Source organism: Diaphorina citri, unplaced genomic scaffold, assembly GCF_000475195.1.
Source record: "Diaphorina citri unplaced genomic scaffold, Diaci psyllid genome assembly version 1.1 scaffold1868, whole genome shotgun sequence".
Taxonomy (NCBI): Eukaryota; Metazoa; Arthropoda; class Insecta; order Hemiptera; family Psyllidae; genus Diaphorina; species Diaphorina citri.
This window is the reverse complement of record NW_007379294.1, coordinates 1-27,058: the sequence shown is the minus strand read 5'-3', so window position 1 is coordinate 27,058 and position 27,058 is coordinate 1. Positions and strand designations below refer to the sequence as shown.

Here is a 27,058-nt window from a genome sequence, read left to right as displayed (position 1 = left end):
ATAGGCTACACAAGTCTACGAAATTATTTGGTTAAATTGCATACTTCTTTCTCTATAAAATACATGATAAACTATGAAACATAGAGGGGGGTATGTTTGGACAAAGGGATTTTGCACTTTCCTGATAACAGTTATATTATTTTTTATGATAAAAAAAAAAGCATTTTTTTTTTTTTTTTTTTAATCATTATTTTCCTCGCCTTTTCCCGTGTTCAAAAGGGGTCGGCGTTTTTCGTCAGCCTCTGGGGTGATTGCTAAGCTGACATTTGGTTTTGGCTACAAAAATTTTACGAGTGGATACCTTTCGCACTCAAACTTTGCCTGTTTCTTTAGCAAGGGAAATTTCAGATTTTGCCCGATCTTACCACACAGAGTTTTATAAATACTGGCTGCTCTGAATCAAATGGTTTTCCACTCGAAACTGGTATTTACCCTTCGAAAGGTGAACTTACCTTCAAACCGTGCATAGCCTATGTCTTCACCTCGGAAACTCTTAACATATTTAACTCCATACACTATGATGGGACGTCGCAGTATATGTGCCAACGCGAACACATGTAGTTGTTCTAATGCAGCTCCTGAAAAAGAGTAAAGGAAAAGAATACATTACTTTAGAGAAAAACGATACATGCTACGACACAGACCACACGCGTCTAATGTAGCAGTTGTTTCTTTGCTACGAAATAAAAACGGCGGTGAAACACTAAAAAAAAAAAAAAAAAAAAGTAAAAGGGGGCCCTTCCTGTCACATTTTCTCACACAATTGAGCTCTGATCTTGAAATTTGTCGCGACGACCTATGAACTCAAAGCGAGTAAGTTTTAGATAACACTTCAGTCGATCATTTAAGACCGGTTTTAGCGTTATCTATGTTAAGCTACGCCGAGCAAGGCCAATAAATGGATGGGTGACTTAAAGTTAATTGAGTAATTGTGGGATTTTTTTTTCACATTTTCTCACACAATTGAGCTCTGATCTTGAAATTTGTCGCGACGACCTATGAACTCAAAACGAGAAAGTTTTAGATAACACTTCAGTCGATCATTTAAGACCGGTTTTAGCGTCACCTATGTTAAGCTACGTCGAGCAAGGCCAATAAATGGATGAGTGACTTAAACATTATATTGGGTCATTACATGAAAGTAAAATCAAAAAATCAAATCAAGAATAATAATAAACTGAATATTAAACAAATTAGGTAGGTATACTTACATTAAAGTAAAATCGAAAAATCAAACAAGAATAATAAAACTGAATATTAAACAAATTAGGTAGGTACATAGGTACTGATTTTCTCTAATCACGATCGAATAAACTACGGGCTAAAAATTCCCGGAGGGACGGGCCCAGCTTGTTATCCATTGTACTGACTTGAACTAAACAGATAAGGTTCGTTTTCGGAACGGCTGACTTTCTCCTATCCTGTCCTTCTTTATTCGTTTTCGGGATGATAAGACCTCCGTTATTACCTCTTCAAAATCTCTTAGAAAATAATCCCAAAAATGGGTGTGATCTGAAAATTACCTGGTTGTGAGGCTAGAGACACAAGAGAGGCCCAATCTTCTTCCCATTGAGATTCATCCAGAGAGAAGTGTAACAGAGAGGCGTGCATGTCTTCATACTCTTTCCAACGGGGATAAAACCTGTCGGAATAAAGAACAAATTCCAATAAAATAGGGCGATAAAAACATACCTGGGATGATTTTTATTACCTTTTTTTCAATATTGTACCTCGGCACCGCTTTCGCATTTCTTAGAGCCACATCCTTTTACATCCATGCCTATTTAAGAACCGAAAAGTTTGGTTACAAAATTTTCGCCCTGGCCGGGATTCAAACCCAGCACCTCCGGATGTGGATTTTCAAGACACATTCTTTTCCAAATTGAATTCTGAATGGTTTGCTGGTTGTGAGGCTAGAGACACAAGAGAGGCCCAATCTTCTTCCCATTGAGATTCATCCAGAGAGAAGTGTAACAGAGAGGCGTGCATATCTTCATACTCTTTCCAACGGGGGTAAAACCTGTCGGAATAAATAGTAGTAGTAGTAGTAGTAGTAGTAGTAGTAGTAGTAGTAGTAGTAGTAGTAGTAGTAGTAGTAGTGCTTAGTTATACTGCTCGCATAGGACTGAACGCAATAAAGAACAAATTCCAGTAAAATAGGGCGATAAAAACATACCTGGGATGATTTTTATTACCTTTTTTTTCCAATATTGTACCTCGGCACCGCTTTCGCATTTCTTAGAGCCACATCCTTTTTCATCCATGCCTATTTAAGAACCGAAAAGTTTGGTTACAAAATTTTCGCCCTGGCCGGGATTCAAACCCAGCACCTCCGGATGTGGATTTTCAAGACACATTCTTTTCCAAATTGAATTCCAAATGGTTCAATGGATTTATTACTCATTAGATTCAGACCAAATCCCCTCTTGTTTAGACTGCGGTATAGGGAACTGACTGTCCTATTTGACAGGGATAAACAAGGTTTATTTTACAATCTATGCTAGTTACTTACAAATGAGAGGCCTGTGCTAAGGAGTCGGCTAGGGCCCGTCGCAATACATTCTCCCTATCAAACACTCCCCACGTCGCTTGCATGAGAGAATCTAAAAGGCAATCGCCGGCCGATCTATTCCATAGGGCGTACAGATGTGCTGTCACCTGAAAACAAAATGATAGAATAGAATATACCTTGTTTATCCTGCCGAAATGAGACTGAAAAGTCCCTTTACTCCCGCAGTCTAAACAAGGTCATATGTATTTCGTACAGAATAAATGGCATTACCAGTGTAAAAAGGTTATTGACAGTTGGAATTTAATTGCAAAGGAGGCACTGTAATGCTCTGATAATTGTGACACAGTCAAAAGGCACTGTAATGCTCTGATAATTGTGACACAGCGAAAAAGGCTCTGCTTTAAGACAAATAAATTCACAATTTGATTAGATTTTTTAAATGGGTTAAGCCGTATTTGCTTGACTTTTTTTCAGTCATCATATGAAATTTTTCTTTGGACTATGTAGTTTGAACTGGCGGGGGTGTGGTGGCGCCATTACGTCAACACTAGTCCGCAGAAAAATTTCGTATGATGACTGAAAAAAAGTCACATAATTAAATACTGGTTTACGTACCTCATGAGACCAATTAATAACAGGATGGGGTTCTGCCTCTAGCTGCTGTTGTGCCTCCGTATCTAAAAGCTCATCTTCTCTACTAGGATATACCTTGTTTATCCTTTTTTTTTTTTGCTTTAAAGGAAAAAAAGGATAAACAAGGTATATCCTAGTAGAGGCATGGATGTAAAAGAATGTTAAACTGGTTTACGTACCTCATGAGACCAATTAATAACAGGATGGGGTTCTGCCTCTAGCTGCTGTTGTGCCTCCGTATCTAAAAGCTCATCTTCTCTACTAGGATATACCTTGTTTATCCTTTTTTTTTTTGCTTTAAAGGAAAAAAAGGATAAACAAGGTATATCCTAGTAGAGGCATGGATGTAAAAGAATGTTAAACTGGTTTACTTACCTCATGAGACCAATTAATAACAGGATGGGGTTCTGCCTCCAGCTGCTGTTGTGCCTCCTTATCTAAAAGCTCATCTTAAGGATAAACAAGGTATATCCTAGTAGAGGCATGGATGTAAAAGAATGTTAAACTGGTTTACGTACCTCATGAGACCAATTAATAACAGGATGGGGTTCTGCCTCCAGCTGCTGTTGCGCTTCCTTATCTAAAAGCTCATCGAACAGTTGCTCTTGAATAGACGGGGGTAGGTTTTCGATTTCTGAAAAGAAACAGACAAAGTACTTCGATGTTAAACGAGAGATTGATGTTTTTGTTCTTGTTTACACAATAAATGCAAAGGAATTGGTTACTACTTACTGTAGACGTCTGTAGTGATTGAGCCACTCCTCTAACATTTGAGCTACCAGTAGAGGAGGTTTGGTGAGTCTCTGTTGTAACTCGAGCTACAGTATGTGCCGGATGCTAGCCGCTACGTGACGCCGAATATCCGCAGCCAAGTCCGGAGCTACGTAGGACGGGACACGCTTCACGCCGGACGACCCAGAGCCTTCTATCTGGGATAGAAGCGATGCTAGGATGTCTTCCCTTTGAAACCTAATGGAAACAAATCCGGAATATAATATGAGTAATCAAATCCAGATTATAATAGAATAGAGAATAGAATATACCATGTTTATCCCTTTGCCCCCCACAGCCAAACTAAGGTCTTAAATATTTTTACATACTATGTTTTGACCGTTGAACAGAATTATAGATGTGTAATAATCCTGTGCCAAATTCTGTTTTCGCTATTCTGTACCAAATACGAACTCTATCTTCAACATGTAAGGTTGGTTCTCCGAACGGCTGGTTTTCTCCTATCCTGTCCTTCTCTCTTCGATTTCGGGATAGATCTTAGCACGTAAAGTTCCCTCTTTCAAAAACTCTCTTCAGTGGACTGCTCAGTTGATGAGGTATGTAGATCTTGGATTTTTCCCGTGTAAAGGTGATTCTAGTTAGATTTTTGAATTTTGCCGCCTAAAGGTGATTTCAAGTTTGAAAATCGTACATTACCTGATAGCCAGATGCACAAGGGTGTGTCCCACATCGAAAGCCGAGGTTCTGTTGAGCAGAGCTACCTCTGGTGCTGTCAACTGTCTAGCTGGATCCCCACCGGCTGCTAGGTAAGCGTGTACTGGACCGTAGTCACCCTGTATGTAGGAAAACACAACATCATTATTAACCACACTGTATTTTTAAAGGTTTGACAAAGTGATTTATGTTTACCAATAGGTACCTACTATTTTGCTCAAGTCATATATAAAAATGGGTACTTACGAGTAGGTTTTTATATCCCGACTCGGAGTTTCGTCTATTTCATAGACATTTTCAAGGGAAACAGTTTCCATTTTTATATATAACTTGAGTAAAATAGTATTTACAAAGGATGTCAAAATTAAATAAATTCATTAATAGTAATAGGTACCTACATTTTTCTTTCTTTCACAACAGACTGCACTCTCCTTCAGTCTCAAAAGCTGCTTATTGAAAGATTCAAAGCTTAGCTCTGATTTTGCTCATGCTTCTTTTGTCGTTTATGCCAGATTAGTATAAGCTTAATGCAACTTTTAGGGCTGTTTACCCCAACACCTAACCCTCAGAGTGGGCTTTCTGTTTGAGCTACAAGTAGAGGAGGTTTGGTGAGTCTCTGTTGAACAACCAACAGTCCAGTATCGGTCACTCCTACATCCATCCATTGCTTGAGCAGACTTTCTTCTCGCCCGATCTGAAAAAGCAAAATGAGTCGGTGAAAAATTAGTAAAAATGTAATTTTGATAGAGGGAACTGTAACTGTAAGGGTTGTTTTGTCCCAAAAGCAAAGAGGGAAGACAGGACAAGAGAAAAACAATAAAAACTAGCCGTTCCGAGAACGAACCTTATCTGTTTCGCGAGGGTAGCACGCCCGGCCTATAAGCGCTAGGTCGCGGGTTCGATTCCCTCCCGGGGCGAAATTTATCCTAAACAGATAAGGTTCATTCTCTGAACAGCTGGATTTCTGCTTTAAATTATTAACCCGGTTGTACTTTCATTTTAAGTTTTTAAAATTAAAAAGTAGGGAGAACCAGTTTCATTTTAATTTTAAGTTTTTGTATGAAAAAAAAAGTTGATTTTTATTTTTATTAACCTTTAAATCTCTCGGGTTAAGGGTTAACCCAGTCGGATTAACTCACCTCGTTATGCGTCACGAAGTGAATGGGCAACATTTTCCTCTCGTGATCCATGAGGGGCAGGAACGTCACCTGTACGGCCGGGGACCCCCGCCGCGAATTTTCATTGGGGGAAATGTTCCGGGCCCCGCCCCCCCGGTGTAGGGATGGGGACGCATAGGGCTGGATGGGGACCAGGGCAGAGAAGTGTCCCCGTGTGTACCCGAGGGAGAGGGGAGAGCGGGAACAGAAGCTCGGGTCCCAGAGGAGCGGGAGGTACACACCTACAGGGGGGAAATTGAGGGATAATTGGGTTAATTATCAATATTTACTTTTTCTTCTTTCAAGAAAAAAAGAGAAAACAAGGAAGAGCTTAAATTTTCGAAATACCTGTCTAACAATAACAGTTCCTGAAAAGTACTTACTGTACATAAAAAGGAACAAAATGATTACTTAATGAGATTATTTTATAGAAAACAATAAACATCATCATTATTATCATTTCTTAAGAGTACACTACTACTTATAGGAATATATCTGTAAAATAAACGTCATACGATAAATAAATATATAAAGGTGATTTCAAGTTTGAAAATCGTACATTACCTGATAGCCAGATGCACAAGGGTGTGTCCCACATCGAAAGCCGAGGTTCTGTTAAGCAGAGCTACCTCTGGTGCTGTCAACTGTCTGGCTGGATCCCCACCGGCTGCTAGGTAAGCGTGTACTGGACCGTAGTCACCCTGCATGTAGGAAAACACAACATCATTATTAACCACACTGTATTTTTAAAGGTATGACAAAGTGATTTATGTTTGCCAATAGGTACCTACTATTTTGCTCAAGTTATAGAAGGAGAGTGCACTCTGTTGTGAAAGGAAGAAAAATGTAGGTACCTACCTATTACTATTAATGAATTTATTTAATTTTGACATCCTTTGTAAATACTATTTTACTTAAGTTATATATAAAAATGGATACTTACGAGTCGGGATATATATCCCGACTCGTAAGTATCCATTTTTATATATAACTTAAGTAAAATAGTATTTACAAAGGATGTCAAAATTAAATAAATTCATTAATAGTAATAGGTAGGTACCTACATTTTTCTTCCTTTCACAACAGAGTGCACTCTCCTTCAGTCTCAAAAGCTGCTTAACTTTTGAAAGATTCAAAGCTTAGCTCTGATTTTGCTCATGCTGCTTTTGTCGTTTAGGCCAGATTCGTATAAGCTTAATGCAACTTTTAGGGCTGTTTACCCCAACACCTAACCCCCAGAGTGGGCTTTTTGTGTACGCCGCCGTTAAGACTGTGTCATTTTCCAAAGAAGTCAGCAACACAATAGCATGCCCCCAGAGTGGGCTTTTTGTGTACGCCGCCGTTAAGACTGTGTCATTTTCCAAAGAAGTCAGCAACACAATAGCATGTGTAAGGAGGCGGGTAACTTATCGCCGAATGGACGGTAAAACCCGCATCATTAAAGACAACAGTTAAACAGTGTTAAAAAAAAAACTAGTTACCTTACCTGTACAATACCGGAACAAGCATTAAGCCAGGCCCAATCAGCATTGCGTTGTAACTTGCGTGTGCACGTAGACGACGTTCTATCGCACAGTTATTCTGACTAAATTTGACTGCTCCAGGAATTAAACCCAGGACCTCCAGTATACAAACCCTTACCTGTACAATACCGGAACAAGCATTAAGCCAGGCCCAATCAGCATTGCGTTGTAGCTTGCGGTGCGCGCGCAAACGACGTTCTATCTCATAGTTATTCTGACTGAGCAGAGGGGAGGGGGAGGCTTTGGTTTGGTACAGGACATGGGGGTCCTCCGAGCGATTCCTGTGGTTGGATCTGAAAATTGACAATTTTATTATGGTATTATGGAGTGAGAAAAACAATTTGAAAAATTAAATATTGTTTTTTTTTTATTGTTATTATTATTTTTTTTTTAATTTAAAAGATTAAAACAATTAGGTAGGTATTTTAAAAGATGTAAGGATTGTTCTCAAAAAGGCTGACTTTCTCCTATCCTTCTTCTTTCCTTGATTTTGAGACACTAACACCTCAGTTGTTAAGTAGGTACTGTTCCCTCTATCAAAAATCTAAAAAGAAAAGATGAGAACTTGTTGGAATATTTTTCATACAGATACCTACAAGTTTTTTTTTCTTTTAACCAACACTGGGGATTGAACCCAGGATCATCTGCATGTCAAGGAAGCACATTACTACTGGGAGAACTGTTATCAACCTTGGACCTTTGGAATACAAGCCTAGTGGGATACCTATCTTGCCTCTTACCTTCTCTCATTCCGATCATCTATGATACACTTGGCTGAAGCATTCTCCCTTTCCAAATCAGGAGATGCAGTAAGAGGTGATATCCGTGGTGATGCATTGCACATGACACAGCGACTTGCCTTGGGCCAATTCTCATAGGTGCACCGTACACAACACCATTTCCTCGGGAGACACTGGCTCTGATCTTCCAGACTCGGTGAAATGTTTCCCTGTGATCGGTGAGCAGGGGACTCGCTAATCTTCAATGGCTTGAGATGTTCGTGGATGTTTGAAGCGGTGACCGAGGATTGTGACACAGGCAAGATTCTGCGCGGGGGTGATAGTGAAGGTGATTTGTTACGGCTAGAGCATATTTGGTTGGAAGACAGTGTGATGTCGGACTCATCGATAGGGAAATTAGTTACAGAATAGTGTTTATTTTGGCTTGGAATGAGACCAAAAATCACGTTTCCCTAACACAACTTGGGTTAGAGAATAGATCAATAGACTTCATTCTTCATTGTTTAAGGCTTGGGATGAGGCATCGATAGGTGTGGTAAGGTCTGCATGGGGTGCGGATATTATGTGTTTGGTAGTTGATGGTGGAGGTGTGGTGGTTGTGGAATTTCTGTTGTTTTTATCTGAAATGAGACATGAAAGTAGGTAGGTAATTAGGTAAATTTAATGTGATTCTACAATACAACAAGGTACATTAACCCTGAAGATTTTCAAAGAAAGAAGATAACATAGACTTTGTGTTTGGAGTTCGGGGTGTACTCAGTCTTGTAAGGACACCAGTGGTGAAACCATTAACCTCCAGATTCAAAATCCAATGCATTCATCGATAGGTGTGGTAAGGTCTGCATGGGGTGCGGATATTATGTGTTTGGTAGTTGATGGTGGAGGTGTGGTGGTTGTGGAATTTCTATTGTTTTTATCTGAAATGAGACATGAAAGTAGGTAGGTAATTAGGTATAGGTACCTATTTAATGTGATTCTACAATACAACAAGTTACATTAACCCTGAAGATTTTCAAAGAAAGAAGAGGGAGGAAAAGCTAACATAGACTTTGTGTTTGGAGTTCGGGGTGTACTCAGTCTTGCGAGGACACCAGTGGTGAAACCATTAACCTCCAGATTCAAAATCCAATTCATTGACGAAGCACCATTGAGGTTGACAATTGATTGCAAATGAGGCTTTACCACAAAGAATTCAAGGTTTTTTTTTTCTTGTGCTATATCTCCATGTTACAATTCTTACTCACCACTTAACTGCTGGTTGTATTCATCACTGCACAGACTTGGTCCAGCTGCGTATGCCAACTGATAAATATCACTGTTCAAGCTCGTCCCAACTCTTTCCTCCCGACACATGGTACATCTTATAGCCGATGGGAAATTCTCGTATGTACACAGTCTGCATTTCCATTTCTTTTTGGCTTCACTTGATTGACTCATTCCGACGAGTGGAAGATTTTGTTGCAGCAGGACTTGATGCAACAACAACAAATGCTGTTTTGTACTGTGGGTTTGTTACGTTTGCTGAAATCTACACACAAATGTAAATCTGTGTATAGATGGTGTGTAATGTTTGCTACCTCATTTTTAATGTTTAAACTAAGCTCGATTTACTGATGGAACTTTTTCCAAAGAGATAATGGAATATCTGTTCCGTTTATTAAGTTATTACTCAGATTTTCAAATTGAATCTATACAGGAAGCAAGTTGGTTTTATAAACATTGAAGAAGGCACAAATATAAAAGGGAGAAAGTACAATTTTTAGTTCGGGAGATTAAAGGTTCATTTTATAATACATTGCAAAATAAAAAAAATAAGGAAAATAAATTCAAAATTCACTGACTAGATAAATCTTTAAAAAGAGAAACAACCAAAATTAAAATTAAATAATAGTTTACACGAAAATAAATTCAAAATTCACTGACTAGATAAATCTTTAAAAAGAGAAACAACCAAAATTAAAATTAAATAATAGTTTACACTTTTTTTAGGGATGTTAAATTATGATTTTTACACTTCAATTAGACTTGAAATTGGTGATATTATGTACAATTTTGTACAATGTCTTTATTAGTTAATTTTATTGTAAGAAAGTTTGCAAAACTTTGGAAATCACAGGAACACCAAAAATGAAATATTTCACTTTAAACTATTAATGACAGATAAATCTACTTGTTCTGTTAAATTTGTGGTTAAATTATTCTAATTGAGTTTTACTCACTGTTTAAACATTTGGTAAGGTAAACAATTTAGAAAATCAATAGGCAAGGATGTAAAAGAATATACATTGAAGTATGAACATAATCTGTTGTTTTAACATTTTGAAGTGGTTGATCTAATTGTGTCGTCTAAGAAAGTGAGATCATTTTTTTTTCATGTTTTTTTTTTTTTTTAAGAGGATAAAATCTGCCCCGGGTGGGAATTGAACCCACGGCCTAGCACTTACAAGGCAGACGGACTACCAACTTAGCTAACTAGGCTGGCTTTTTTTATGTTTAATATAGGTAGTCACTTTTCATGTTTTATGTTTTAATATTCTAGAGGCTAGGTTGGTATTCTAATAATTGTAATATCGTAAAATGGGATCTATATCCCATAAGCTTAAAAAAAAAGTATATGGATTTCCAAGCTATGGGTACATGGTTGGAATTTGGAAGCACCTAGCTGGTGGAAGGTGGAAGCACCTAACTGATTGGAGTTTAGATTTAATCACAAGAACATAATATTTCATCTGGAATTTGAGTGAATAATCATAAAATATTTTTTTTTACTTTCCATTTTTTTTTCCAATTTTTATTTTATGCATTATCTCTCTGGCATCTTTGGTCTTTTCTAATCTAACACTCAAGTTTTGATGTTTCACAGTCAATTTGCAAAAGTTATGATGAATATTACAGATAAAAACCCCTACATTACGTAACCATTGAAAATAGAAGCTCTGACATGAAAAATTTAGTAAAATGTGAAGTGCACAGTTGTAAAGTGCTTTCAGGAACACAACCAAGGAAACTCATTGACATCTCTTGTTAAACATAATTCCATACAGAGAGCAATGATTAGTAAATAGAAAGTAGGTTAAGAACAAGAGTGTTATTGAAGTTCTGTGGTTTGTTTTCTACTCTGTACTGCTTACCACTTTTCCATTTGCCTTGAACTCACAATGAGATTTCTTTTTGTTCAAAGATGACAAACAAGGAGTAAGGAATCAAATATGGATTATGTAAAGACCGTACCCTTTCGAGAGAAGTAAAATTAATGATAAAACGGAATTAAAAACGTGAAACTTTGAGCTAAATCTGGGAATTCCCCCCACTCGAGTTGCATTCTGCTCAGAATTCGATGCGAACTTTTCAATCTAGGCGTCTCTTGGGAACCAATTCGTTATGACACCTACTTTAGAAAACTGGAATACGCAATTTTCTAATTAAAATATCAGAAACAAACTTTTTACCTTATCAAAAAAGCTTCACACAAAATCACTTCAACTTTTCAGGGCCTCCTCAAAATCCAAAATCTTCCATAATCAAACTGCACTTTGCACTTTTCCCCCACCCCGCCAATCGTACTCGAAATTTCAATACACGGAGGTGGTATGAGTGAGGATAGAACTTTGAATGAGGGAAAAGTGAAGCCGAAAAATTTCTACTAGCAACCGCAGTGTTTAATCCGAACTATAGTTAGCTAACCTTGGGGAGGTAGCACGCCTGTCTTGTAAGTGCTAAGTCGTGGGTTCGATTCCCGCACGGGGCGAACTTTATCCTGAACATAATATGGGATTCGTCCTCAAAATTTGTTCCGAAAAAATGACGGACCCCCAAAAAATTACTGCACTTTTCTTTAACTAGAGGTGTTTCCACTCTGACGCGACCTCCGTGTTGGTAAACAATCAAGATGGCCGACAAATGTATTTTTATCAGTCAGCTGATTTCACCTGCTTCCCCGTTGATGTTAACAGAAAAGAAGCTCTCCAATCTCTATGCTCAAATCTTCCTCTAAAAAAGGAAAAGAAGGGAAGGAACTTGGAGTTTTAATCTAAATCGCCTAAATCTCCCAATGAGCTATTAATTTTTCTTCTTCAATATTTCATTAATTTATTAGTCACATCTACAATATGCAGGTAAAAACAAATAATAATAATAATTTAATAACAAAATAAATTTTCAAGGTTTTTTTTTCCCTAAGAAAACAAAAAGTAGGTAGGTAGGTAGGTATGTTTTATGTTCAATGATGAAATAAATGTATGTAAGTACTGTGTTCTGGAAACATGTAGTACAATTTATTTTATCTGGTGATAATAAAAATAATATGATTATAGATACAATATTATAATTATTTACTAAATAAAAGCTCCAATTATTCCCCTTTTCTTGTTCATATGGTGCCATGAAGAAAAAAAAAAAAAAAAAAAAAAAAAAAAAAAAAAAAAAAAAAAAAAAAAAAAAAAAAAAAACTTTTTGCCCTATTTCCATTATTCCAATGATTATTTCCATTCTTCCAATGATATACAATAACCAAAAAGTCAATTTTTGGACTTGGTCCACTGTGCCTTTTACTCTTTGATTTGGCTTTCATTATTGTGGCAGGATTCTTCAAAAGGATCTCTTCCATCCAACCACATTTTTGCCTCTCTCCCATGATCTCCCTCACACAAGGGACATAAAATTCTATACATTGATCGGGGGACCCTTGTATTTTTCTTCGTCCGTGTAGAAATACGAGGGACAGCTTATCCTGTGTAACATTCGGATTGATTTGTTGTCAGCAGAGAGTTCACCTGTAAGATGGTAAAAAAGAAAAGGGTCATCAAATTTTGGAAATGGAAGAAGATATATTTTTTTAATGCCAAAAAGTGTATTCTCTCTCTCTCTCCCTCTCTCTCTCTCTCTCTCTCTCTCTCTCTCTCTCTCAAAAAACCACACAGTGGATCTGTTAAACCCACATATATAGTGCATAGTTTGATAACCACTACTTTACAGAAATTAGTTACAGAATAGTGTTTATTTTGGCTTGGAATGAGACCAAAAATCACGTTTCCCTAACACAACTTGGGTTAGAGAATAGATTAATAGACTTCATTCTTCATTGTATAAGGCTTGGGATGAGAACAAAAATCCCTTTGCCCTCACTGAACTCTTTGTTCCTACTTACCTACATCTTCAAAGTATGTACAATCCTGTAGAGTTACTGGCTTGTATGGAGGACCTATCACATCAAGAAAAGCAGCCGGGCCATTTACACAGGAAATCTCATGGAGATTTCGGGCCCGGGGAGTCAAATATTTGGCATTGTCTTCTGAAGACAGGAGTAGAGGTGGATGACTAGACGCAAGGAAAACGTTGGGGGATTCCAAATAGGAGAGAATGCTGTGCGGACAGTAACTTGTGGGGTGTGAGTCAGTCTGTCAACAAAAAAGATAAATAACAATTGCATTAATTCCTTATATTGGTGTCACTGCCAAAAGCAATCACCCTAGTTAGGACTGATTGAGAGGCTGACGTCTGTAAACGGAAAAAGGTGAAGAAAAAGAGGAAAGAAGAAGAGGTGTCACTGTCTAGTAAACAAATTTAAGTCTCTGTTTTAAGCTTTTTTTTTTAATTATACCTATGTACTTGTATGTTGTACCTACCTACTAAAATAATGTCAATGTTGAACTAAAAATGGAAGTGGCTAATTAATTCACCTGTGTTTGAAAATCAGAGCCTTGTGTACTACTCATCTCCTTGTAACAAGGAATTGGCACCATTCCCAATCCCGGAATGTCAAACTGGTGCACATTGGTTCCTCCACCCTCATCTGTATTGCCTGTGTTATTTGGGTCCAACACAGAGTAGCTAGAGATTTTCAATGTTCCCGCTAGAACTTTGATTATTCCGTGCATCAGTGGGTGATTGTGCAGAGGTAGTTTGTGGCCTGGAAAGGATAGTTTACAGTTTTTATTATTATGTTGAGGCGGTAGGTGGTCTCTTCTTGATCCCTTGTGTGCCCTGTCCATTTTTCATTAGGACTATTGCACTGGGGTTGAAGTTTATAAGAAACTGGATAGGTCTTAAGAATCTTTTATGTTTTTCAGTTGAACAAATTGATTGTACATAATTGGATTTTCAATAAAATCCATATTTCAAAGGCCCAACCTCAGTGGCCTGCTGAGGGGAAAAAGGGGAAACTATAAATCCATAAGTAAAGATCTCAGAACGATTGAGGGCCGAAATTTTTGGGAAGGAACTTGGCCTTATTTTTTACATTTATGTTTTTGGTGGGATTAGGTATTACAGAACAGAGTCCTGTTTATCTCGTTCTTTTTAAACATACCTTCTCGTATCACAAACACACCAAGTGTGACCAATTCATTTTCAAATATCTGTATGTACGTTACTGGAGCTCGATTGATATGATACACATCCACTTTAATGCTGTTTGAGACCTTGTCACTTCTATACCTCTTAATCTCCCGCACTTGCTGTGTCAGAAGATAATTCTCAAAATGAATATCTTCACTGGAAATATTGCTCACTTGAGAAAGCAGCTTGCTAAAATTTTTGTTGAAATTTTCAAGTGTGTCTTTGTTAGTGAAAGAAAATGTCTTCAGTGCTTGTTTGATGACCGATTCAATTGTTGAGGTGGTCATTGTGTTAATTTGTATGTCTGAAAACAAAGAAAAAAAAAATAATAAATTGTAGGCCTAGAAATTGTCTACAGTTGAAGCAAATTGTTATAAAAAAATATGCATCTCCAAAACTAATCAAGTTTACAAATTTACATCTTTTTTCACCAGATGACAGATGATCGATGAACATTAAAGTCTGGAAAGTACCTACCTTAAGTGAAGAGTGTAGTAAATACTTGAAGAAAAGGATGAGTACCTATACTTCTTTATGGATTTTCCTTTCCCCCTTTTTTACACTTTTCATTAAAAAATGCAAAAATCCAGAAATTTGCAAAATGTCAATTTTTGAAAAATTCGCGCCGAAAAGTGCTAGCTTGGAATTTCCAGCACAAGAGCGCGCTGTTCCACATAAACAAAACTGCAGGAAGTCTTTTTAATTTTTTGAAAATTTTGGCAGTGAATAGCGGCCGAACGGTACGTTTCTCAAAGTTTGACCCGCGGACACTTTTGATCTACATCCTATAATGAAACCCTCTGCAAAGCTTGAACCACCTGGCCCGAAAGGTAAAGTCTGCAGAAAGCCGAACTCCTTTCGGTCTTCAAAAATTAAGCTCTGAATGGCGAAACTTTAACCCTGAATAATGGATGACCGTACTTTTCAGGGAACCCAGCCCAGGGTTATTTTCGATCTACATCCTATAGTGAACCCCTCTGCAAAGTTTGAGCCACCCAGCCCGGAAGGTAAATAAAAACTAATTAATAATTAATTTTCACGTTCTGAATTTATTATTGAAAAAACTATTACGATTAATATGAGTATAAACAATGTGTACAAATACGAGCTGATAAATTTTTAAAATCTAACATCTATTTACAAATACAAATTAAATTATTCTAAAAATAAATTTCTCGGTAAAATCTTCCGATATCCATCTTAAATGCATTCTCCAATGGTAATGTAGATACATCATCTAATTGTACTAACATGATTTTATTAATAAAGTAGCACAAAAACTACCTACATACTTGATTAGGTACTTGAAAAAAAAGTATCGAAGATTTTTTTTTTTTAAGAAGGTACCTAGACATTTAAGACATTACAACATTTAGACATATTTTAAAATCAAATGCTTACAAAATACGGCTGGACAGTGAAAGGGGAGAGGACAGTAGGAAGGTAAATTTCAAAAGGTCAAATTTTTGACTGAGGGAATGATCAATTTTTGAAAAATTCGCGCCGAAAAGTGCTAGCTTGGAATTTCCAGCACAAGAGCGCGCTGTTCCACATAAACAAAACTGCAGCGGGAAATTTCAAATGTTCAAAAATTTCATTTTGTCCTTTTCCTGGCCGTCCTGAATTTTTTTTATTTAATTTTCTTTAAAATGTTAATACTGCGGCTTTGAAATATTATTCCAGTGCTAAGAATAAATTTTGTTTCACCACAGTACGCTGCGATGGACGAAAACAATGATCACATCAATAAAAAATTGAAGACGGAGGAAAAGTAAGTAACCTTTGCTCTTATCAATAGCTTATCATTAGAAGGGCCCATGTTATCTCCATTAATCAGTTAATCTTATCTCAGGAATCAATGCCCTTATAGATTGTTCACTTTCTTACAGTTTTAGCAATACCCATTTTGTAATTCTGCATATGATTGTCTGGCTGGGACATGCTAAACAGGGTTGGGAGACTTTTAAGGGAGTATACCAGCCTGAATTTCCCTTGCTAAAGAAATATCAAAGGTTGAGTGGGAAGGGTATCCCCTTGTAAAATTTGTAGCCAAAACCAAATGTCAGCCTAAAGCAATCACCCTAGCTAGGGCTGATTGAGAGGCTGACAAAAAATGCTGACCCCATCTGTACACAGGAGCCTCAAAAACTTTGACCCCATGGGGAATCAAACCTGGGACCTCTGGCATGCAAGCCTAGTGTGATACTGTGACACCCACTTGGTCATGGAGGTTGCTATAATAATTTAAACTTTCTTCTTCCATGGGATGCTACCAATACATTGTCTAGGCAAAAAATCACTTTACTTCTTAGCTAGAGTTGTTGTTTTCAAATGTCAGGAACTTGGTCATTAGGTCATTCTCAGAGTCTGAACCTGCAACTTCTTATCTCTCCCATCTGATAGAACAAAGAGTTGTACCATCATATTTTTCATTAAATGACACATAGAATTGATTATTCACCTGCCAATGTACTCAAATGTAGCAATGCTTAAAAAAAAAAGTACAATTCATTGGTGAGGGAAGTATCAGTAACTCTTTACATTTTTGCCTGTCTTTTGGATAGTACTGAAAGCTGCATCAATTGATTGGACATGAAAAATCACATAGGTTTAGAGAACACAACTTGGGCTTACCTGGAGATGCTGGTTTTGAATCCTGGCCAGGACAGATTTTATAACCAAAATTTTCCGTTCCCACATAGGCAAGGATGTAAAAGAATATACATTGAAGTATGAACATAATCTGTTGTTTTAACGTTTGAAGTGGTTGATCTAATTGTGTCGTCTTTTTACTCATTGTTTACATGAGTGATGTCATTGATTTCACTGTACGTGTTCTTTTACTAACAAAGCCAGCCTAGTTAGCTTGGTTGGTAGCACATCTGCCTTGTAAGCGCTAGGCCGCAGGTTTGATTCCCGACTGGGGTGGATTTTATCCTGAAGGGATAAGGTTCGTTCTCGGAACGGTGGGCTTTTTCCTATCCTGTCTTCCTTCTCTTTTCGATTTCGGGATGATAAAACCCTAGCAAGTAGAGTTCCCTCTATCAAACCTCTTGAAAAAAACCTGCACGGAATGTGAAGTGTTTCCAAGGTACTGTAGTGGGTCCGTGAATTGAAGGCCCAAAGTTTGAATATTTTTGTGAGGTTTTATTAAAATTGGATGAACTGTTCAAGAGATGTGGATCAAACAAAAACCCAAAACCGTCAGTAACATGTACCACAGACAAATAATAAATCAATTCTCACTCCTTCTGTTTCAGGACTGACCAACCTGGCACCATCAAGTTCGAACCCACCGCGGACAACATCGACACCCTCACAATCTCCCGGATCTGCGCCCGGTGTCGTCTCGACTTCGTGGATTCACGCAACCTCCGCTCCCACTTCCTTAAGTTCCGAAATCAGGCGAGCTTCTCGTGTGAGCTATGCCACAAGAGTTACGTCCGCAGCGACATCTTACAGGAACACCAACGCGTGCACATGTGCGAGAACCTTTACAAGTGCGTGCGATGCAGACAAATAATAAATCAATTCTCACTCCTTCTGTTTCAGGACTGACCAACCTGGCACCATCAAATTCGAACCCACCGCGGACAACATCGACACCCTCACAATCTCCCGGATCTGCGCCCGGTGTCGCCTCGACTTCGTGGATTCACGCAACCTCCGCTCCCACTTCCTAAAGTTCCGTAACCAGGCGAGTTTCTCGTGCGAGCTATGCCACAAGAGTTACGTCCGCAGCGACATACTACAGGAACACCAACGCGTACACATGTGCGAGAACTTATACAAGTGCGTGCGATGTTTCTACTCGGCGAATCAGATATATGACATTTACGAGCACATGCATTCGGTTCACAAGATCAATATTGATAACATCTTCAAGTGTCCGTACGATGATGTGATGTTTCGGGACAAGGAGACGCTCTTCCAGCACATCGGGTGTCATCGGATTCTGGACCGAAGTTCGGGAGACTCCGCCAATGATAGCGTTTCCGAGAAGGCCGTTCCCGGGAGAGACATCAAAGAGGAAACGGCCAGCGATGACGAAGCGGATATGTTACCGTCGACACTCCTTGAGTGCAATCTAGACCAAGTCGAACGAAAAGATCCCAAGACCGAAGTAAAGATCCCAAGCACGGTGCCTCCAGAAGACAAACTGGACGACGACCTCGTCGACGAAATTCTCGACGAGATAGACAAGTCCACACTGATTGACGTCGACTACGTTAAGAACGACATGGTCATTAACACGGAGAACTACTCCCATGTCAACTCGGACAACGACCGCTCCATACGTATGCTATGCTACTTCAAGAACATCAAGTGCGCCTACTGCACGAAAATCTTCATCGTGAAGAACGACCTGAAGAATCATCTGGTAGCAGAGCACGATCTCTCCAAAGACATGATGAACGATGTCGAGATCCTCAACAGTGAACAGTTCGAATGCACGATATGCAATATTAAATTCGACTTTGCGATAGACCTCACGCACCATAACACGCGGGAACATACGAAGTACGAGTGTGAGCATTGCAATAAGGTTTACAATCAGTCATACACGCTTAAGAAACACATGAAGACGTGCCTCCAGAAGACAAACTGGACGACGACCTCGTCGACGAAATTCTCGACGAGATAGACAAGTCCACACTGATTGACGTCGACTACGTTAAGAACGACATGGTCATTAACACGGAGAACTACTCCCATGTCAACTCGGACAACGACCGCTCCATACGTATGCTATGCTACTTCAAGAACATCAAGTGCGCCTACTGCACGAAAATCTTCATCGTGAAGAACGACCTGAAGAATCATCTGGTAGCAGAGCACGATCTCTCCAAAGACATGATGAACGATGTCGAGATCCTCAACAGTGAACAGTTCGAATGCACGATATGCAATATTAAATTCGACTTTGCGATAGACCTCACGCACCATAACACGCGGGAACATACGAAGTACGAGTGTGAGCATTGCAATAAGGTTTACAATCAGTCATACACGCTTAAGAAACACATGAAGACGTGTAATCCTGCGTCTGCCCAGGAGATGAAAACGGGAAGAGGAGGCGTGGCGAATATTGTGTGCGAGTTGTGCGATAAGAAGTTCAAGAGGAATTGGAATCTGAAGCAGCATATGCAGAATATTCACAAGGTGGTCAAAAGCTAGTAGACTGGTCTGCGGAATAATCATAAGGTGATGAAAAGCTAAGCAGTATTTTATTATGTGACTTTAATAGTCAAACATGGCTGAACCAATCAGATTATGTTTGTAATTTATTTTTAAAAATATTGTACCAAATACATAAGACCTTGTTTTGACTGCGGGAGTAAAGGGACTTTTCAGTCTCAGGACTCTGGCAGGGTATATTCTATTCTATTTTATTATGAGATTCCGCTTTGTGTACGTCCAAAGCGGAATCTCATTGGTTCACCCATGTTGACTATAAAAAAATCACATAATAAAGTACGGCTCTAGTAGACTGGTCAGTGAATGGGACATCTCATTCACGGTAATCCAATGGTATTGCTTATCATGCAGGAAGTCCTGGGGTCGATGTCCAACAGCGATGAAAAATTTGCAGTATTATTATCATTGCAAATGTTTTCACGGCCAGTCACTTACTATAAGCTAGACCTGACAGGTGCACCTGATCAGGTCCGCCTGTCTACCTGATACCTGATGAGCACACACACTATAAGGTTGACTTGATAGGCGGACCTGATCAGGTGTACCTGTCGGATCTACCTGATGATGAGTGGCTGCCCAAGGGTTATTTTGGTGTTCTTATGTGGAACCAGCACCTAAATCGGAAGTAAAGTGGCTCTTCTTGCCCAACTCATAAGAAACATATCTTTCTGTAGTTAGTCCCTCTGACTAACTACGGAGTGTGCATGATATGACACAGACCACACGAGTCTTAACGTAGCAGTTTTGAATGTACAGATTAAAAACGGTGGTAAAACACTTCAAATGTATAGGTTGTTTGAACTTCTTTATGTTCTTTTACCTTGAGTCCATTAAATATTGTAAATTTAATATGTAAAATAAACCAATATAGATCATAATTATTCTACGAGGATATTTATTGTATAAAAAAATCTTGAACTTCAATGTTTCTGTGTTATTTTTGTCATTTTGAAGCTGTTCCCGCTATAAGAGGGGGATTTGCATTCCACAGTTTTTCCTCCTGGATTATGCCCTCTAATAAATAATTCATCGAACCACTCTGTCAAGTTTGATCAACATTGGCTGAAATCTAAAGACCTGAGCAGGGCGAAGTCTTTTTAATTTTTTGAAAATTTTGGCAGTGAATAGCGGCCGAACGGTACGTTTCTCAAAGTTTGACCCGCGGACACTTTTGATTCATCCTATAATGAAACCCTCTGCAAAGCTTGAACCACCTGGCCCGAAAGGTAAAGTCTGCAGAAGGCCGAACTCCTTGAGAAATGGCGATGACCAGGCTTGCCTGGTTCAAGAATTCCGTGGCGGTAGAAAAAGATCGTGCGATAGCACGCAGGGCAGAGTAAGTCCCAAGATGAAAGCCATGGATTCTACTTTAAGGGCGCTCGCGCTCAGGTGTAGGACATCTCCGGATGGTCTATATCCGAATCTCATGAAACTGAGTGTTCTTCTCCTTTCGGTCTTCCAAAATTAAGCTCTGAATGGCGAAACTTTAACCCGGAATAAAGGATGACCGTACTTTTCAGGGAACTCAGCCCAGGGTTATTTTCGATCTACATCCTATAGTGAACCCCTGTGCAAAGTTTGAGCCACCTAACCCGGAAGGTAAATAAAAACTCTAATTAATTAATAAATAATTTTCACGTTCTGAATTTATTATTGAAAAAACTATTATGATTAATATGAGTATAAACAATGTGTACAAATACGAGCTGATAAATTTTTAAAATCTAACATCTATTTACAAATACAAATTAAATTATTCTAAAAATAAATTTCTCGGTAAAATCTTCCGATATCCATCTTAAATGCATTCTCCAATGGTAATGTAGATACATCATCTAATTGTACTAACATGATTTTATTAATAAAGTAGCACAAAAACTACCTACATACTTGATTAGGTACTTGAAAAAAAAGTATCGAAGATTTTTTTTTTTTTAAGAAGGTACCTAGACATTTAAGACATTACAACATTTAGACATATTTTAAAATCAAATGCTTACAAAATACGGCTGGACAGTGAAAGGGGAGAGGACAGTAGGAAGGTAAATTTCAAAAGGTCAAATTTTTGACTGAGGGAATGACCTGATATCTGATTCACTGTGATTTCGATCCTCATGAAAATAAGCAGAGAGAAAAAAAGAAGGGAGGAAAAAAAGAATTATACCTATATATAAAAAGGTGAAAATGTCTCCAATATTGATATGAAAATGCCTGCAAAGTACTGCAAACAGAAAAATCCATGCGTTCCATGCTTTATAGTTGGGACTTGCACCACAAGTCGCAGTTCCTGCCCCGCGTGGTGTCTTATTATATTCACTTGGCAATTACATGTGTAATACCAATGGCGTGAATTATCACCTTGTTCCGCCTGCCCAAGCCGCACCCGCAGAAAACTGGTGGGCTATCGACCCTGACATACTCGTAGTCTCAACTTGGAATCAATGCTGACAAATAATAATAATGCCAGTAGACTGTCAAGTGAGAACAATAAAGAAGTTACTCAACTGATTGCAACTCTACCTCTCAGAACGAATGCAGACCTGCAAAATTTTGAAGAGAAATTAAAGGACCAAAATAAGAGAAGAATTGTGGTAAGGAAAGTGCAAATAACTTTATGTTGCTGAGCATTGGCACTCGTATTTTCTTAGATCCGAGTCTTAATAAATATAGTTATCTTGTGTAGTAATATATTTACCACTGCCCCTCCAGCCGGTGGTAAGTATATATTATAAATAAATGCTTATTATAAGTGGTAAATAAGTGCCGTCTTATTTACATCCTGCGTATACCCCCGAATTCTCTAAAGTTCTCACTGTGTTTATTAATTAAAACAGTCTTTTTCAAGGCTACACTGTGATAGCAACTTTGCATTCATGTATTGAAATACGATCGAAATCCTGTCACGACTACAGAGATCACGCTCATTGAGCCCAGCTCACTTCCCAAAGTATCATACACGATCCGTTGCGACAAGGTACGGTATTAGCCTACCTTCACTCTTTGACAATGACCGAACCCGGCATGTCACAGCAGAGCGCCCCGCCTCCTCCCGCATTGAGGCCCGAAGCGAGTCCACGACCGTCGAATCAACAGCTGACGCTCCCTTACCTGACGCCGCAGAGACAATTGTCGTTGTGCAGAGGAGATCCCCTTTGCAACATCGTCAACGTCCCCCTTCAGGTCGCCGCACAAGACAACCTCCCGGTTGCCGTGTTCGATCAACTGGTCCAACTGACCGGTGCTGAACTTGGAATTAACGTTCAAGACTTCACTCGAATGTGGAAGACACTTCTTCTCAAGCGAGCACAAGATGTTTACGAACGTGCGAAAAGCGTGCGCCCTCAGAACCACATCCGACTTGCACCACAAGTCGCAGTTCCTGCCCCGCGTGGTGTCTTATTATATTCACTTGGCAATTACATGTGTAATACCAATGGCGTGAATTATCACCTTGTTCCGCCTGCCCAAGCCGGACCCGTAGAAAATGAGGGAATGACCTGATATCTGATTCACTGTGATTTCGATCCTCATGAAAATAAGCAGAGAGAAAAAAAGAAGGGAGGAAAAAAAGAATAATATATATATATATGTATAAAAAGGTGAAAATGTCTCCAATATTGATATGAAAATGCCTGCAAAGTACTGCAAACAGAAAAATCCATGCGTTCCATGCTTTATAGTTGGTACTTGCACCACAAGTCGCAGTTCCTGCCCCGCTTGGTGACTTGTTATATTCACTTGGCAATTACATGTGTAATACCAATGGCGTGAATTATCACCTTGTTCCGCCTGCCCAAGCCGCACCCGCAGAAAACTGGTGGGCCATCGACCCTGACATACTCGTAGTCTCAACTTGGAATCAAACCATGGCGAGATTTCAGAAGTTGTACGTGATGCGCGAGTCTCCACTCGCCTCAAACAACGATGGTAAGACAATCATCATGACCAGCCGACATGTCCATAACGGACTAGTTTCAGTCCGCGCTCATCTCAACACCATTGAGCTATCAGATGGACTCATCCACGCAGCAACGATGGACTCTTTCCTGACAACCACTTCCCGTACCAACGACAGAGCTTACAAATACTGAGCAACCAGAATCTTGCTCATCTACGCTCACAGTACGTGGCCAGTTACGTCCTAGACAGTAACTCATAGATACTATCCCGGCTCCTGACTCAATCCATTTTACATCATCTACGCTCACAGTACGTGGCCAGTTACGTCCTAGACAGTAACTCATAGATACTATCCCGGCTCCTGACTCAATCCATTTTACATGGATCCCGATCTTAAAAACTCCACGAGAAGACACCAAAAATGTAAAAAATTATTGAACCTGGCTATTACTATCATTTTGGACTACAATATTACTTAACCATGTTTTTATCAAAGTTTGGATGCTCTGAAAACATTTATGTTTCTTTAGGTATTGATGGATTGCCTCTGTCAGATTCATCTAAAAATATGTTTAAAAGTTAGCCGTCTTGGATATCGGGCAGCGGGAAATCAAGGAGAAACTCGATTTAATTCAGCCAAGGATGTAAAAGAATATACATTGAAGTATGAACATAATCTGTTGTTTTAACATTTTGAAGTGGTTGATCTAATTGTGTCGTCTTTTACTCATTGTTTACATGAGTGATGTCATTGATTTCACTGTATGTGTTCTTTTACTAACAAAGCCAGCCTAGTTAGCTTGGTTGGTAGCACAAGTACCTTGTAAGTGCTAGGCCGCGGGTTCGATTCCCGACCGGGGTGGATTTTATCCTGAAGGGATAAGGTTTGTTCTCGGAACGGTTGGCTTTTTCCTATCCTGTCTTCCTTCTCTCTTCGATTTCGGGATGATAAAACCCTAGCAAGTAGAGTTCCCTCTATCAAACCTCTTGAAAAAAAAACCTGCACGGAATGTGAAGTGTTTCCAAGGTACACTAGTGGGTCAGTGAATTGAAGGACCAAAGTTTGAATATTTTTGTGAGGTTTTATTAAAATTGGATGAACTGTTCAAGAGATGTGAATCAAACAAAAACCCAAAAACGTCAGTAACATGTACCACAGACAAATAATAAATCAATTCTCACTCCTTCTGTTTCAGGACTGACCAACCTGGCACCATCAAATTCGAACCCACCGCGGACAACATCGACACCCTCACAATCTCCCGGATCTGCGCCCGGTGTCGCCTCGACTTCGTGGATTCACGCAACCTCCGCTCCCACTTCCTAAAGTTCCGTAACCAGGCGAGTTTCTCGTGCGAGCTATGCCACAAGAGTTACGTCCGCAGCGACATACTACAGGAACACCAACGCGTACACATGTGCGAGAACTTATACAAGTGCGTGCGATGTTTCTACTCGGCGAATCAGATATATGACATTTACGAGCACATGCATTCGGTTCACAAGATCAATATTGATAACATCTTCAAGTGTCCGTACGATGATGTGATGTTTCGGGACAAGGAGACGCTCTTCCAGCACATCGGGTGTCATCGGATTCTGGACCGAAGTTCGGGAGACTCCGCCAATGATAGCGTTTCCGAGAAGGCCGTTCCCGGGAGAGACATCAAAGAGGAAACGGCCAGCGATGACGAAGCGGATATGTTACCGTCGACACTCCTTGAGTGCAATCTAGACCAAGTCGAACGAAAAGATCCCAAGACCGAAGTAAAGATCCCAAGCACGGTGCCTCCAGAAGACAAACTGGACGACGACCTCGTCGACGAAATTCTCGACGAGATAGACAAGTCCACACTGATTGACGTCGACTACGTCAAGAACGACATGGTCATTAACACGGAGAACTACTCCCATGTCAACTCGGACAACGACCGCTCCATACGTATGCTGTGCTACTTCAAGAACATCAAGTGCGCCTACTGCACGAAAATCTTCATCGTGAAAATTCATCTAAAAATATGTTTAAAAGTTAGCCGTCTTGGATATCGGGCAGCGGGAAATCAAGGAGAAACTCGATTTAATTCAGCAAATGCTGACAAATAATAATAATGCCAGTAGACTGTCAAGTGAGAACAATAAAGAAGTTACTCAACTGATTGCAACTCTACCTCTCAGAACGAATGCAGACCTGCAAAATTTTGAAGAGAAATTAAAGGACCAAAATAAGAGAAGAATTGTGGTAAGGAAAGTGCAAATAACTTTATGTTGCTGAGTCCTCAACAGTGAACAGTTCGAATGCACGATATGCAATATTAAATTCGACTTTGCGATAGACCTCACGCACCATAACACGCGGGAACACACGAAGTACGAGTGTGAGCATTGCAATAAGGTTTACAATCAGTCGTACACGCTTAAGAAACACATGAAGACTAAAATAAGAGAAGAATTGTGGTAAGGAAAGTGCAAATAACTTTATGTTGCTGAGCATTGGCACTCGTATTTTCTTAGATCCGAGTCTTCATAAATGTAGTTATCTAGCTGGACATTTATTTTAATCATTTGTGAAAGGGTTTTCGGAGATTTATGATCAACATTTGGTTTCACATAATATACATGAACTACTTCATGTGTAGGGGAAGGGCGGGCATAGTGGCCACAGCGGGCAAAGTGGCCACACCTTGTTATTTCTCTGTAGAGTGCTGCACTCTCACGGGAATCACACAAACTACCCGTCTTAATTATCTGTATCTCCTGAAGTAAACAAACTTCACAGAAATCAGTCGAGTTTCAGAATTAAAAGGGCACTTCGACCTGTTGTGGCCGTCCGGCGTGGAGCTGCACAGGTCTACGGTCCCTTACGTGTCACCGCCCCCGAGGCCATCCTTCCGCCAACTTGCCATGGAGGATGTTGTTGTGGAGCATAGGGTGAGGGAATGACCTGATATCTGATTCACTGTGATTTCGATCCTCATGAAAATAAGCAGAGAGAAAAAAAGAAGGGAGGAAAAAAAGAATTATACCTATATATAAAAAGGTGAAAATGTCTCCAATATTGATATGAAAATGCCTGCAAAGTACTGCAAACAGAAAAATCTATGCGTTCCATGCTTTATAGTTGGGAATGGCTTCTCACACCTCTCAAGACCCACGGACCTCTCCAGAGGTCTTTCACTTTGAAGGCCTCTCAGGGGGTATCAGCTGATAAAATTTTTGTTACGGTACGCGAAATGGCTACCGTAGTCCAAAGGCTTATTTTCCTTTCAACCCTTAATAAGGCAATGGTAATATATTTACCACATCGTTTTTCGCGCCTAAATTTTTTTCATTTGAAATCCCTCAACATGAATCTCAACAAAAATGGTTCACAAAAAAACTACACCTCATGAAACAGTAGTACAGTAGTTTTAAAGTGAAGAGTGCACATTATGGATCGATTTTGAGGTGCTGTGCACGGTTTTTTCTATACCCTTTTTATTGTTCCCAAAGACTTTTGAAAGGGGTGTTTACACAGTCAAAAGTAAAATTTTCACTTTCTTTGACCAGGAAATGTGGTAACTCAAGATACTCTTGCCCTATCCTACAAAAAAAAAAAAAAAAAAAAAAAAAAAT

General features: G+C 39.3%; 4 protein-coding genes and 3 long non-coding RNA genes across 8 annotated transcripts; 5 read left to right on the top strand and 2 right to left on the bottom strand.

Moving 5' to 3' along the window:
• Window positions 1–399: 399 nt before the first annotated feature.
• On the bottom strand, window positions 400–9,903 carry LOC103517500 (ubiquitin thioesterase trabid). Its single transcript, XM_026829579.1, is given in 10 exon segments — window positions 400–578; window positions 1,524–1,642; window positions 2,513–2,658; window positions 3,664–3,835; window positions 3,914–4,114; window positions 6,313–6,449; window positions 7,390–7,564; window positions 8,012–8,402; window positions 8,839–8,928; window positions 9,256–9,903. Coding segments are annotated over 10 exon segments (1,803 nt in total). The 5' UTR covers window positions 9,449–9,903.
• A 2,026-nt stretch (window positions 9,904–11,929) lies between these two features.
• Window positions 11,930–12,624, top strand: LOC113470851. The gene is made up of 2 exons (XR_003393756.1): window positions 11,930–12,033; window positions 12,175–12,624. It is a non-coding gene; the product is annotated as an uncharacterized LOC113470851 (long non-coding RNA).
• LOC103517497 (2-aminoethanethiol dioxygenase) lies at window positions 12,548–17,125 on the bottom strand. 2 transcript variants are annotated; one of them, XM_017447479.2, is made up of 5 exons: window positions 16,982–17,125; window positions 14,319–14,651; window positions 13,690–13,919; window positions 13,158–13,407; window positions 12,548–12,783 (listed from the first exon to the last, which is right to left on the bottom strand). In XM_017447479.2, the coding sequence occupies exons 1-5, from the start codon at window positions 17,085–17,087 to the stop codon at window positions 12,674–12,676; spliced, it is 1,029 nt and encodes a 342-aa protein (XP_017302968.1). In that variant the 5' UTR covers window positions 17,088–17,125; the 3' UTR covers window positions 12,548–12,673. The 2 variants fall into 2 exon arrangements, with proteins under 2 accessions (XP_017302968.1, XP_008480757.1); XM_008482535.3 differs by lacking the exon at window positions 16,982–17,125 and adding an exon at window positions 14,825–14,980.
• Window positions 15,383–21,914, top strand: LOC113470850. The gene is made up of 2 exons (XR_003393755.1): window positions 15,383–15,804; window positions 21,603–21,914. It is a non-coding gene; the product is annotated as an uncharacterized LOC113470850 (long non-coding RNA).
• Window positions 15,923–19,609, top strand: LOC103517499 (PR domain zinc finger protein 5). Its single transcript, XM_017447478.2, has 3 exons — window positions 15,923–16,118; window positions 17,900–18,926; window positions 19,373–19,609. The coding sequence occupies exons 1-3, from the start codon at window positions 16,069–16,071 to the stop codon at window positions 19,523–19,525; spliced, it is 1,230 nt and encodes a 409-aa protein (XP_017302967.1). The 5' UTR covers window positions 15,923–16,068; the 3' UTR covers window positions 19,526–19,609.
• LOC113470849 lies at window positions 19,867–20,289 on the top strand. Its single transcript, XR_003393754.1, has 2 exons — window positions 19,867–20,000; window positions 20,086–20,289. It is a non-coding gene; the product is annotated as an uncharacterized LOC113470849 (long non-coding RNA).
• A 1,832-nt stretch (window positions 21,915–23,746) lies between the features above and the next one.
• LOC113470852 (zinc finger protein 148-like) lies at window positions 23,747–25,549 on the top strand. Its single transcript, XM_026829578.1, has 2 exons — window positions 23,747–24,110; window positions 24,643–25,549. The coding sequence occupies exons 1-2, from the start codon at window positions 23,983–23,985 to the stop codon at window positions 25,547–25,549; spliced, it is 1,035 nt and encodes a 344-aa protein (XP_026685379.1). The 5' UTR covers window positions 23,747–23,982.
• Window positions 25,550–27,058: the final 1,509 nt, after the last annotated feature.

What these genes read in the sequence shown, in the direction of transcription:
- LOC103517499 (XM_017447478.2), top strand. Translation starts at nt 16,069, where the DNA reads ATGGACGAAAACAATGATCACATCAATAAAAAATTGAAGACGGAGGAA. An exon ending in AAATTGAAGACGGAGGAAAA is followed by an intron (nt 16,119 to 17,899) that starts GTAAGTAACCTT and finishes CTTCTGTTTCAG; the next exon opens with GACTGACCAACCTGGCACCA. An exon ending in CATACACGCTTAAGAAACAC is followed by an intron (nt 18,927 to 19,372) that starts ATGAAGACGTGC and finishes CTTAAGAAACAC; the next exon opens with ATGAAGACGTGTAATCCTGC.
- LOC103517497 (XM_017447479.2), bottom strand. Translation starts at nt 17,087, where the DNA reads ATGTTCATACTTCAATGTATATTCTTTTACATCCTTGCCTATGTGGGA. An exon ending in TTCAAAACCAGCATCTCCAG is followed by an intron (nt 14,652 to 16,981) that starts GTAAGCCCAAGT and finishes CTTTGTTTTCAG; the next exon opens with ACATACAAATTAACACAATG. An exon ending in GCTCTGATTTTCAAACACAG is followed by an intron (nt 13,408 to 13,689) that starts GTGAATTAATTA and finishes TTTTGTTGACAG; the next exon opens with ACTGACTCACACCCCACAAG.
- LOC113470852 (XM_026829578.1), top strand. Translation starts at nt 23,983, where the DNA reads ATGGATTGCCTCTGTCAGATTCATCTAAAAATATGTTTAAAAGTTAGC. An exon ending in GTAAAAGAATATACATTGAA is followed by an intron (nt 24,111 to 24,642) that starts GTATGAACATAA and finishes CTTCTGTTTCAG; the next exon opens with GACTGACCAACCTGGCACCA.